Genomic DNA, 14,012 nt, shown 5'->3' with positions numbered 1-14,012 from the left:
CAAAAAATGTTTCTTATGGAAGAATGATGAACCATAGTTTTAAAACAGCAAGATGGAAGTCTTGAGATCAGTCAATAATAATATCAATAGGGACAATTTAGGGGTGCCTGGGTGGCTCAGTTAAGCATCCAACTAGTGATTTTGGCTCAAGTCATGATCTCATGGGTTGTGAGATTAAGCTTTGTGCTCAGGAGACGTCTGGTGGGGATTCTTTCTCTCCCTATATCTCCCCTAAAGATATAAATCTTTAAAAAAGGGACAATCTAATACCACACAGTTGGGAGGTCAGGAGGGATCTGTCACTGCCCTAGAAACTGATAAACCTGAGTGAACACAGATCTGGAAATTAGCATTAATTGTGGTAGAATATTTTTACAGAATATTACAAGGCTGATAAGGATAAAGCAGGCCAGAAATTTTGGTGTCTTAGAACTACAGCCAACTGATAAGATAGCTACTTTCTGCTTTTTTCTTCAAGTAAGCTCTACACCGGAGATGGAGCTCAAACTCCCCAACATCAGGAGACACATGAGACACATGTTCCCTAACTAAGCCAGCCGGGTGCCCCTAGTCTCCCTCTCTCCTTTAACAAAAGCCCTCCTAGGAAATGGAAATAAAAACCGAATAAATTGGGCAGGTAGGAAGGAGATGCTTACCTAGTCTCATAGCTCTCACTTTTAAAGAAAATTTATTCATTCATTCATTCATTCATGAGAGACAGAGAGGGGGTGGCACAGAGACACGGCCAGAGAAGCAGGCTCCATGCAGGGACTCACCACCTGAGCTGAAGGCAGACACTCAACTGCTGAGCCACCCGGGTGTCCCTCATAGCTCCCACTTCTGGCCACTTGTAATGAATCCAGGCTACCACTGCCTGGTGTCCCCTCATTAAAAGCCAAATTCTTTACCTACTGGACCCCAAGTCCATCCTAGATTTTGGAAGGAGAGTAAAAGTGGTGTATGGAGCCCAAGTGAGTTAAAGGTATGTACCAAGGGCTGGGAATATGTGGGTGGTATTGGGAGTGGGTGCAAGGAGGTGGGTGTTGGCAAGGCCAGCTGGGGAGTATTTTATCCCAGATGTTGTTTGGAAGTGCCAATCGGTTTTGGTACTGTTCTGAGGTTCTCCACAGAGCATGTACCCCCCATCACCTGCACAGGACACACTCCCCTGCCTGCCCTGACACCACCCACCCACCCTGATGAAGCCAGTTGAGCAGGACCAGCATTTTGTAAGTGGTGGTGCTGAGGCCTAGTTCAAACCTTTGATGATAAAAGTGACACATGGACACACACAACTCACGCATAGCAGAGCCTTGCTATTTTAAGAATGTACTTTATACAAAATAACCAGTTCATATGGAAATAAATCTACAGACCTCTGAGGATCAAAAAGCTTTTTAAAAAGTTCTTTTAAAAAATTATCCAACACACAGTATCGAACTAACTATTGAGGTAAGTGTCGCTCTCAGTGAAACAGGGAATCAGCAGACCACGACAAAATATACACAATATAAAAATAAATAGCATTCCCCTTTCCAGTACTGGCCAGGAAAGTTCACACGGCTTTTGCAGCAGAAGCAAAGAATCCCTGACACTGTGTGGTGGAGACTGGCCTGGGCTCCCAGGAGAGTGAGGTACCCGAGTCCCAGCTAGGCAAACAGGGTCACACAAAGGATATTCAATGGGGTTCAGCATTTCAATAATTTACTCAATATCCACACCCCCTGTTCCCAACCCCATCCCACCCTTTTTTAAAACCCATGCAGGAAGTCAGTTGGTTATTAGCCATTTCTACATATCAAAGTTCAGTCAAGTCCCCTGGTATACAGTGAGAAACACTGACTAGCTGGGGCGACAGCCCTCCTAGATTTCTGTTTTGCAAAGGCCTACAAAGCAGAGACAGATGAACACCTAACCTGGAGACAAAGCTTGTGTCACAGCTTCATGTGAGAGATGGGATGCAGAAATGTCCACTCAAGTTCTGTTAACTTAATTAACAGAATTAAAAGCAGGGCAAGGCTTGGTGTCCTAAGGTTCCAAATTATAAAGAGAGTCCAACCCACCAAGACAGGAAAAGGGGTTTCTTCTTATGCAGCAAGTCTCAATCATATTCGTAGTTCCTAGACAGTGATGTGAGCCCAGGAATAAAAGCCTCTGCTGCTCAATACAATGCCCAGTATTCTCCCAGGAGTGGTGAACAGAAAGCTCTCAGCAGGAACACTGCATTCCAGAAACCCCCAAAGGAGAACTGTCCTGGACTCACACACACATGAGCTGACTTCCTTCCTCCATGGAGGTCGCTGCAGGGGTGAATGGGCGGACAGATAACCATAGGGGGAACAGCAACCATGCTAGAAAACTCTAAGCCTTTCATTTCTTTGAAAATAGTTGTTTTGAAAGTATGTCAGCATTCTGACACTATGTAACTATCCTTGGGACTGCTGGGTTAAGACTTCCTGTGAAATTTCAGATTAGGTCTTAAGAGTAGTACAGTAGTATTTATAAATTTGAACTTCCATTAAAGAGAAAAAAAGGAAGAAAAATTCAACCATGTCGTATGGGTCGGGAGCTTGTTTCTGACATCTGTGATGACAGCAACACTGGGATATTGTGTGTTTTGGACAGCACTTAGCATTCTCTTTGACTCCAGTAGGAATCACCATAAATAAGAATACAGCAGACAAATGCCATGGGGGAATGACACCTGATGGTTAGTCATGAGAAGCACTTTCAAGGTCCAAGTGCCATGATGAATCGACACTGAAAGCTAAGGTCTGAGTGAACTAAGGTGTGCACACACACTACAGGTCTTCAGGTTTTCAATAAACATAAAACTAAAGATGAGCATGAGTTTTGCCTTTTTGAGAGCAGTCTGACTTGGGCTCATGGAGAATAAAGAAATGTGAATAAGAAGCTCACGTGCACTGCCAGAACGTGTCCAACGTGATTAAGGAGGGGCAGAGTGGCTTTAATTTTATTTTTAGAAAGTGGGATAGAAGTTTAATGAAAAAGAATCTGCACATTTTGGCCTTACTTATTACTCTTCACATGCATCTACCACAATAAATTTCAGCCAACAGCTACTTTTTAAACAAACAGACTCTGAGGGGAAAAAAAAAACCCAAAACAGAAACCTTCCAAAAAGCTTTACTTTTCTCTGGGTCGTTTATTTCTCTTGGATCTTAGGGGGAAAAAAAGATTCTAACTTAATAATGACTCTAACAAAGGCTAGCCACATCTGTTAAATCAAACAGGTGTGAGGGTTTCCTCATTACTTGTGGCTCCCAGCTAACCCTGCTGGGGACTCCTGAGAGCTGGCACATGGACAAGGTGGCAGTGACCCACCCTGTCAAAGTCCTTCTAGGCGGACAGCACATCATTTTTAGGACCTCCTCACACACTACTTGCTAGTTATAGTGATTTGCTAACCATCATCCCCTCATGGAGAAGATGGCAAATGCATGTGCATCTGCTTAAGACACTTCAGAAGTGCCAGAACAGAAAGACGGGAGAGAAGAAAAGGTGCTGTTGGGGGGGTGGGAAGAGCAGATCCGTGGCTCACAGCAGCTCGTCACATGTGTTCCTGCAATCTTGTAGCTCCTGACGACTTTTAGCAGATCTGCACTTCAAAGACCAGTAAAAGCTCAGGATGTAGCAGACAAGGGTTGAAGCGCTGGTACCTGTAATGCATGACCCAACTCCCACATGGGATGCAACAAGGCTGCCACATTTGCTGCTGCCCTTGTTCCCAGAGTTATGGTAAGATACAGTAGTTCAACCTTATTGTTATTCCTTAATATTTCCTCACATCTCTACACCCTAAAGAAGGGACGTTAAGGATAAAAGAATTTACAGATTTCTTCCTATATTGTTCACAGCTTCTTCTAGCGACAGTACCGGACTAAGGGGCTGGGAGAGTGAGGAGAAAAGGTTACCTCGAGCAGAGGGGGACAGGTCAGCCCAACTATTGCTTATGGTCCACTCCTCCCCACGCCCCAGGGTCATTCAGCACAAAGCAAGGCCTCCAACCTCAGCACCAGGGGAACAGATCCTGTCGCTACTGTGATCCTAGTTAGGCAGCAGCTAAAGGCCTCTCACTCAAACCAACTTTCATGGGAGAAGAGAAAGGCTGTCAGCAGCGGGATGCTCTGGGTCCAGACCAGCTCTAACCAGACCCGAGCCAGCCGTAAAGACCAGTTGGTCTCTCCTCCCTGCTTCTATGCAGACACAAAACCAGAAGTAGTAATGCATCGGCCATGTTAACTCACACTAGCTCAAGAGCTGAACCATCAAATTTGTTCTTCCTGCAGGGACAGCGCTGACCCCTTCATTCTTCCAAACCAGATTATGCCAGTGATAGTTTCTAACAAGAATTCGAACCAAATGAGAACACAACCTCAAAACTCACTCCACTTAAAAAAGCACACCAAATTTAAAACTGAAAAAATTCACATTTTTGTGCATTTTATCTTAAAGGCTCCTGCCTGAGCCTTAAGCCACAATGCCAGGTCAATTAGCATTCCCTTATTTGTATGAATTTCCTTTACACTGGAGCTGGTGTCTTGGGTTCCATTTGTTTAACATGGATGTTTCTAATTTGTTTCTTTTCCTAATAGCATAGGCTTAGCAAACTTTAAACATGATAGTTCCACGTTTCATCAAGGACTGGAATTGGAGGGAAAGATTCTAATGGCCCCTCACAAGGCTGACTTTGTAAGAAACTAGGGCAGATTGATATTAAATGGAAGCTTTTCTACTATCCCAAAGGCATGCTTAATATATGCTATTCTTTACAAAAATCTGTAATCTCAGGGCATTTTTCCTTAGTTTTTTGTTTTCTTTGTGGGATATTAAAAACTTTAAAACATAGGAGTCCTAACTTTGGTGGTATCTCAGCTAAAATCAAATATAGAATGCTAAACAGGACAATCCAGTGTAATTCACTTCTAAAACTGTAACAAAGTAATTTAATACTGTAAAATTGTTTCCTATCATAGATATGACAAATGATTTCCAAGAACTCGTTCCTGAAAGCTATTTTAAATCACCATGACTTATTTTACTATGATTCACTTAAAATGAATTCAAACTATATATATTGAAATTCCTAAATTCAAACTGTAAATCTATAGAATACATTTTTCCTATTCAAAACTGTGCAATTTCTTTATTGATACTAACATATACAAACCTGAGTAGTCACTTCCACAAAATGTGATTCGTGCCAGAAAGCTTTGTGTGATGTCTACCAGTTCACAGTCCTGGCAGGTCTGTGAAGAGGACGATTCATTTTATATTCTAATAAGCAAAACACTAGTGATCCGAATTCCTGATACTGGTTTACACCTATCTGGTAGGGCTGATGGCAAATCAGGAAGGGCACTGCTCTCTGAAATCCAGGGATTGGGCCACTGGATGAGAGAGCAGCCTGCCTTCTAGGCTGATGCCTCTGGTAGGCTGTGTGAGAGCACTCTGCCTCCAAACTCAGAAACTCAACAATCAGGGGGCAGTGCAATGGCACCCTCTTGTGCTGCTTAGAAAGGAGGCCTTCAACTCACAAGGGACTGCTGGCCACTGAGGAAACAGTGACATTTTACAAGAGTAAACTTTTCCTACCCTCTTCTCCAGCTCCCAAAAGTATTCAGTGTGACATGATTGTAAACAGATAAGGATCACTCTAGTGCTGCATGCCCACCACAGTTAGGACTTCCATTTCTTCCACATCCCCACCCACCCTTCCCACTTATTTACAATACATTCACCACCAACAACAAAAATTATTTTTAAAAGGCAACATGAAAATTCTGTAAACTGGACCCAGCTCCAAACACATTAATACTACGAGTAGTCCTTTCCCCAAATATATACCTGAGTTTAGCTGCTCATGAAAGTTTACAAGCACCACTCCATTCTTAAGTATGACCCCCGCTCCTCCAAGGTTAAGATAATTTTCCCTGAACAAGAGTCTCAGGACTTAGACAAGCCATCACTAATTTCAGTTCAATTTGTTCTCGACTATTGGCCATACGAGAGATCCCCAACCAAGGACCCCTGTAAATTGGTGTTAGTCTAAAAGTATGCTTCCAAGGCTCTGGGAAAGGCTTCAGCTCTTGGATGGCAGGACGTGATGCACTGTGAAGGGGTGTGGCAGGCTAACAGGAACAGAGATGGGCAGGGATCATTTCCCTAAATTCTCCATGTTCCAGTCTTCATGTGCAGCTTTCTGTTTCCTCGGGGTTTATTTCGTCCTTGGACTAACTCTGAGAGAAGCAATAAAGACAATTTAAACAAAATTAACAACTGTGCTATTTATTTTTAATTGATTAATTAATTAATTTTTAAGCTGTGCTGTTTAAAAAAATTAAATAAGCCAAAGTGCTGTACAAGTTCCTCTCCATCTGGGAAAATGGCTTGGTTTTGTTTCAGCTGTCACACTTAACTTCCAGAGAGTGGGCTCTGGCCCTCCTCACTCAGGAGCTGTAGGGACTCCCTGCACATTAGGGAACAATACTGATGCTCTTAATGATAATGACTTCACTGCGGTCAAGGAAGAGATGAAATGAGATACTGTGCATAGAGAACCATAGCACAGTGCCTCGCAGAAAAGCAGTACTTGAAGGTAGTTACTATTATTTAAAATCCTGACTGACTGGTCTCTCTCAGATGAAATAGGTGAAGAAGGGTAAAAAAATACTAAAGCTATCACATCAAAATAAAAGTTAGTGGCCAGTTTGGAAAAAGGAGCCTTGAACAATCCCCAAACAGCTGGTTACCAGACGAAAAGAAAATAGAAACATGAAGCTACTTCTGAGACTGTCTTCTCTCTCTCTCTCTTTTTTTTTTTAAAGATTCCCATGAGACTGTCTTCTCTGGACTCTCCCCATTGTTGAATCAACTGAGAGCACAGGGCCTGGGTGGCTCTTTTTACTTGGTTGCCAGGAGGGCATGATGTACTTTCTGGTTCAAGTTCCTATATTAACAGGACATCTTAAAAAATATATATATTTCAGAATCACAATAAACTCATAATGAAGTATTTCCTGCCATCTGGAAGAATAACAGGAATTCTAATTTTGGTAATTTTTACCTGATCAAGAGGAAGTGTTGGGGGCTTATGTGGTGTCAGCTCTTCCTGTGATGTTGCTGGTGTTGGGGTCTTTGGGAACGAGGACTGTGACTGGACTGGATGCATTTGCATTCTATAGCCACAAGTAAGAACAGTTAAGAATTAATGAAGACATATTAATTAGAAAGGAAAGCGATACTTTAATCATGAGAATCTCAAGGTGATAGTGCCTTAATTATCTAGGTAATCAAACTTGGAATCAACACAGGGACAAAGTACTACAGGTGTGATGCAATCATGTGACACCGCCTAAACAGTGTTCTTGACAAGTGTTTAAATGGACTCCAAACATAGGGAACAATGAGAAAAATCCAGAATCTGGGACATCTTACATGAGAACTAGCCTCAAATGTTTGAAAAACAAAACAAAACGATCACAGAATACATGTTGTAAATTAAGAGACTAAAGGACAGAGAAACCAAATATAAATACATTAACCTTAAGTGAATCCTGGATGGGAAAAAAAACTCAAAATAAGATAAAACAAAGAAGCACAGCCTTAAGAGACATTTTGGGGACAAATGGAGAAATTAAATAAGGGCTCTATATTAAACACTATTACTCTTATTTTCCTTCCATGGAATAACAGTTTCAGATTGTGCTCCAGGAGAATGACATAACTTGCAGTTGAAGTATATAGGGAGAAGGGGTCAAAGTCAAGGGATAAAACCTGAACATTACACAAGATCTCCCATAACCTCAGGTTTGAAAGACCTATTTTACCTTGATCAGAGTATCTGAACTTAGCAGCAATGCTGGTGCCTCTGCCTATGGCTCTTGAACTGTGGCTATCAAGTTTCCAGTGTCAAGACCTAACCAGTCATTTATGTATTTGTCTTTTTAAATTTTATTTTATTTTTAAAGATTTTATTTATTTATTTATTCATGAGAAACACAGAAAGAGAGAGAGACAGGCAGAGACATAGGTACAGGGAGAAGGAGGATCCATGCAGGGAGCCTGATGTGAGACTCGATCTTGGGACTCCAGGATCATACCCTGGGTCGAATTTGGCGCTAAACCACTAAGACATCCAGGCGTCCCTGTATTTATCTTTTTTTTTTTTTTTAATTTATGCATGCACATGAGAGAGCGAGTGAGAGCGAGCAAGCAAGAGCAGTGAGGAGAGGGAGAAGCAGGCTTCTTGCTGAGCAGGATGTGGGGCTCAATCCCAGGACCCTGAGATCATGACTTGAGTCAAAGGCAGATGCTTCACTGACTAAGCCACACAGGCACCCCAGCCAATTCACTTCCATGAGGAAACACAATGCCAAAGGTAAAATCAGACTCAAAGGCTGAAACATTTCCAGTACGTCTCCAATTATCAATGATTCACACACTTTCTTTGGAACTACACCACTAAAGGTTATCACCTTCGTTCCCTAAAGCCATTTTTCTTTCTAAAACTAACATGTATTCTATTCTCAGAAAAAAGAAACAAAACCCAAGAAACTACTGAATGCAATCTTACCCTGAAGGCCTATACATTTCCTGGAAAGGTCCCCTTATTCCACTTCCAGTGCCAATCTGTTCCATCATTACAGCTTGAAAGTGACCCAGGCCCTCCTCCTGGCAGCGATAGATAGGGCCCTCCTGAGAGAGGCCATTGGGCTGGGCAGCCACTGGATGATGAGGTGGGTGAGGAGCCACAGGGGAAGAGTAAGGCCTAGGCTGGAAATGACTGGCTGGCCGTTGAGGTGTGTAAGGAGGCCCTGTCTGTAGCATCACACCATGGGGTTGGAAAGTAGATGAACCGAATCCCATTCCTGAACTCAGAGGTGGAGGAGGAGTTCCATAAAGATACTCGCTTGTTGACAATGAGCTATGCCGCTTGGTAGCTGCATTATGGTTGTCCAGGTCTAAAAATTCTTTTGGACTCTCTGGCCTCTCCATCGATTCATCCAGCTTTTCTTCCTCTGGACCAGGATTCTGCCCATCAGTTGAAACTACTTTAGCAGCCACCACATCCATTTGGGTTGGGGAAGTTAAGGCAGCATTCAGTGTCTCACAGCCTTGCAGATTAGCCAAGGTACTCTTATCTGAGAAGAGGGGCCTTGGTGGGGGAGGTGGATTAGGTGGGAGCCCACTTGGGCTTCCTGGGGGATGAATATGTCTTTGCCAGTCAGAAAAGCCCTGCGGACACGGATAATAAGGAGTTCGCTGATAGTGATGGTAGGAAGGCTGAGGCGGTGACTGGTAGGAATACCTCATTCCTTGGTGGGGACGATACCGGGGAAAGACTCCAGAATGAGAGTTATTAGATTGAAAGCCCCTAGGGGGAAAATGCTGAGGATGGGATATTGGGGGTTTACTTCCCATCATGGGGCCCAAACCTTGCAGACCTGGATTGATGTGGTAATGTGTGGCTGAATTTGGGTATTCCAGGCCAGGCATGTATAAGGGAGAAAACTGGCTTACGGTGCCCCCCATCAAACTGGGGTCTGTGTTGGGAGGTGTAGCAGGGTTCTGTCCTGTACATGGCATGGTTTCCTGTAGCATTTTGCCTCTGGGGCAGAGTGGCTTTTCTGAATCACTACCACCAAGGCCCTTCCCCTCTGATCCACAAGGGGATGCTTCAACAATTACTCCATTTTCAGCTAGAACCCCTCTATCTGCCAGAGTGGAGAGGTCTTGCATACATCCTTGAGTGGCTGGGCTGGTATAGTTGCTCTCTGGGGGCCAGACATTCTTGCTCTTTGTTGCTTTACAGTTTTCTCCAGATTCTGAGGAGTCGCTTTTGAGCTCTGGGCCCTCTGTTTCCCTTTCCTGTGGTGAGCTCTGCCTGGTACAGTCGGTCTGCAAGGGAGGTGTAGGGTGAGGTAGTTGTTTGAGGTACATTCCCTCTGAAGCACCAATGTTTGGTGATTTCTCCTCAAGCCCAGGCAAGGGATCTGCTGTAGGAAAAACACAGAACCAAGTAATAATTCAGTAGCTGAAATTACAATACTGATGGGGATGACAGTGAAAAGAACATGAAAGCAATCAGATAAGGACAGGTGGGGTTGAGGTGGATATGTGGTCATTCAAGCTTCAGCTAAAAATTTTGAAGGTCTGTGAAAGGGATCATGATGTCGAGGCCCTTGTAAACTCCACCTTATAGACCAAGAGATAAGACCTAGTACCTCTACAGCTAACTCATAAAGTCTGCCAAAGAATGGAAATATCCCTGGCTCTCTCTTGCTGCGCTGTCACAGTCAGATTAGTAAATGAGTGGGAGATAATTCAAGTAGATGCAGGTCATATATGGAGATACAATAAGAAAGACAAGTACATGATGGAAAAGTTTCAAGAAAGCTAGATCCCTGACTTCTGCCCCTCAAACAATAAGTTCCACAGCAGCAAGGACTTTATTTTGTTTCCCACCACTGTTTGTACTTGCACAAAATAGGGAATAAAGATTTCTTGAATGAAAGAAAATATTTAACTTGTCTAGATGTCTTGAAAACAAGATGGCTACAGAATAAAACTCAAAAGCCACCTTTAACTATTATAGAAATTTACTACACCCAAATAAATTAATTTACCAGGCTCAAATGCTTAATTATAAACTCAGAATTCTTTATCTTGCTGTTCTGTCAAACCAGAAATATGGTATTATTACATCCTTTCAAGTAGAACAGAGTTGTTGCTCAGGTGTGAACAAAATACAATTCTGGGGGATGCCTGGGTGGCTCAGTGGTTGAGTGTCTGCCTTTGGTTTACGGCGTGGTCCTGGGGTCCTGGGATGGAGTCCTGCACTGGACTCCCTGGAAGGAGCCTGCTTCTCCCTCTGCCTGTGTCTCTGCCTCTCTCTCTCTCTGTGTCTCTCACGAATAAATAAAATCTTAAAAAAAAAAAAATTCTGGTAACAGATCTTAAAGACAAGATTAAGTATTCACAACAACTTTTAAAGACCTACTAAAATCTCAGTCAACTAATGAACTAATGACGGCTTGAAAAATCAAAGGTGGGCAGCCCCAGTGGCTCAGCGGTTTAGTGCCACCTTTAGCCTGGGGTATGATCCTGGAGACCCGGGATCGAGTCCCACGTCGGGTTCCCTGCATGGAGCCTACTTCTCTCTCTCTCTCTCTCTGTCTCTCTCTCTGCCATGAATAAATAAATAAAATCTTAAAAAAAAATGAAATGTACAAGCTATACAATGAAATTTAAATCGACACTTTTCATTTTAAAAACGTGGCAACTAACAAATAGCCTTATCCACATTTTCACCAGAGGGTTTATTCTGAAGCTTGAGTTCCAGACACCATTTAAAATCAGTATTAGACAATTGTGTTAGAGCTAGTGTTCACAAGTGGGCCTTCCCTTGAAAGAAACACTTTAAAAAAGTAAGTCTGAATTGGGGAATATGGCAGAGTAGGAGGATCCTAAGCTCATCTCGTCTCATGGTAACAACTAGGTAACTAGTTAATACCAGTATCAGCAGAAAGCAACCTAAAGGCTGGCAGAACACTCTCCACAGCTAAATGTAGAGCAGTGGCCACATCCAGGAGGGTAGGAAGGACAGAGGCGTTGTTGGGAGCCAAATGGATCCCCAGGCTGTCCACAGCAGGGAGGGATGCAGTGGGCATACAGATGGGAGAGGGGCAGATGCCCAAACCAGAAAACCCAGGCACAGGGAACCTGTGTGGGGAAGGTGAATTCCTGTTACATTTGGGTTTGAAAACCAGAGGGACCCAAGAATCTGGGGCTTATTGGTACCTGAAACTTTAAAAAAATCAGTAGGCTCAGCTCTGGGAAAGCCAGGAGACTAGAGTCCCTGGCCTTAAGAAGACAGCAGCCCTACTGAGATAGAGCAGAGAAGCAACAGTGTGAAAAAATATCTGGCTTTTATGGAAAGGAAATTCATTTACTCATAGTGTATACTGGAGGGGAAGGAATCTTTGGGAGACCACTCAAAGAACAAAAGAGTGGGCAGACACCATTTTCTTCCCTTGCTTCCTAGCCTAGATAGATGGACACCTGTGGGAAGCAGCGCAGTGCTAACACTTGTCACAGAGCTAACAGTGTGCCCTGCCCTGGCATTCTCCTGCAGAAATACCCATCCACCCAAGCCTGGGCAGAAGTTTCCTGGGCAGCTGCAGCTCTCTCCTCCAGCAGACTGGTGAGGAGCTTCCTGGCAGTTATGGGTCCTGTTCTGCATTTTTCTGTTGACTTGGCCCCCTCAATATGCCCTTGGCTGGAGCCCACCCAAAGACATGCCAAGAGCCTGGGAAGGTGCAAGCAGCTAGGACAAGGACAAGCACTACTTCAAAGAGATTCCTGCCCTGCTTGGATACAGGAGAAGATAACCACACATACCAGTCTCACTGAGGCTCCCACAGTGGGCTGGGGGCAGACAAGCTGTTCGGACTGAAGGCCAACCCTACCAATGAAAGCTTCTCAGAGGACAACACACGGAAAGTGTCCAGCAGTTTGGTTCTACTGCACCTCTGATAAATGCCTGGCCTGACTCAACTCAAGCCTGGGTGGCCCAAGACTGACCCACTAACAATGCAGGGACTAAACAGGCAACAGGCAAATAGAGCCACTGTAGACAACTGGATTGAAGGCAAATGTGTCTCAGTTGCAAGACTCAGCTACTCTACAGTATGGTGCACACAACACACCGAAGCCAGTTATACATAAGAGAAACCCCATAAAACCATAAGCTCATTTTTCAGCAGAAACTTTGTAGGCCACAGGAAATGATATAATATATCCAAAGTGCTAAAAGAAAAAACACCAGTAGCCAAGAATATTCTATTCAGGAACGCTATCATTAACTAGAAGGAGAGTCTTCTCAGGCAAAGAAAAATTAAGGGAATTCATCACCACTAACCAGACCTATGAGAAATCTTAAAAGGGACTTTGAGTGGAAAGGAAAGATCATAAGCAGGAGTAAGAAAAGAAGGAAGCACAAAAGCAGGGAAGTTAAGTATATCTATAAAAGTCAGTTAAAGTGATTCACAAAACAAAAGGATATAAAGTACGACACTATTTGCCTAAAACCTGGTGGGGAGGCATGGTGGAAGTAAAGAATGGGTTCAAATTAAAGTGACAATCAACTTAACATAGACTGCTACATGCAAAATATGGGGTATATATATATATAACCTAATAGCAACCACACATCAAAAACCAGTAGTTGATATACAAAAGATACAGAGAAAGGAATCCAAGTGTATCACTATAGAAAGCCACCAAACCTGACAAAAGAGAGCCAAGAGAAGAAACAGACAACTAAAAAAAAAACCAAAAAAAAAAAAACCAAAACAAAAACCATAAAACAAGTAACAAAATGGTAATACGAGCTTATCTATAAATAATTCTCTGAAAAAAAAAATTACTCTGGATGTAAATGGACTAAATGTTCCAAACAAAATATATGGTGCTAGAATGGATTAAAAAGAAAAAAAAAAAAGGCTCATCTATAATGCTGCCTACGAGACTCATTTCAGACCAAAAAGACACATGCAGGGCAGCCTGGGTGGCTCAGCGGTTTAGCACCGCCTTCAGCCCAGGGCGTGATCCTGGAGACCCAGGGATCGAGTCCCATGTCGGGCTCCCTGCATGGAGCCTGCTCCTCCCTCTGCCTGTGTCTCTGCCTCCCTCCCACCCTCTCTCTCTCTCTCTCTCTGGTGAATAAATAAATAAAATCTTAAAAAGATTTAAAAACACATTCAGATTGAAAGTGAAGGGACGGAGAAGCATTTAATCATGCAAATGGATGTCAAAAGAAACACAAGGTAGCAATACCTATTTCAGACAAAATAGAATGTAACAAAGATTGTAATAAGAGACAAAGAAGGACACTACATAATCAAAAGGCAAGATCCCATAAGAAGATATAACAATTGTAAATATTTATGCACCCAACAGGGGAACACTGAAATACACAAAGCAGCCAA

At 43.1% G+C, this 14,012-nt stretch overlaps 1 protein-coding gene across 3 annotated transcripts in view; it reads right to left on the bottom strand.

Moving 5' to 3' along the window:
- Window positions 1–1,313: 1,313 nt before the first annotated feature.
- Window positions 1,314–14,012, bottom strand: part of CECR2 (CECR2 histone acetyl-lysine reader) — a 172,977-nt gene continuing 160,278 nt past the window's right edge. For 2 of the 3 annotated variants that reach the window (XM_072766373.1, XM_072766372.1), the window contains 3 exons: window positions 8,597–10,019; window positions 7,088–7,199; window positions 1,314–6,260 (listed from right to left, as the gene is read on the bottom strand). In XM_072766373.1, the coding sequence (XP_072622474.1) occupies window positions 6,255–6,260; window positions 7,088–7,199; window positions 8,597–10,019 (1,541 nt within the window). In that variant the 3' untranslated portion in view covers window positions 1,314–6,254. The remainder of the gene's footprint in view (window positions 6,261–7,087; window positions 7,200–8,596; window positions 10,020–14,012) is intronic. The other variant, XM_072766371.1, reaches the window with a different exon arrangement.

Source organism: Vulpes vulpes, chromosome 8, assembly GCF_048418805.1.
Source record: "Vulpes vulpes isolate BD-2025 chromosome 8, VulVul3, whole genome shotgun sequence".
NCBI lineage: Eukaryota > Metazoa > Chordata > Mammalia > Carnivora > Canidae > Vulpes > Vulpes vulpes.
Note: the sequence above shows the minus strand (reverse complement) of the source record. Positions and strands in the feature narration are given on the sequence as shown.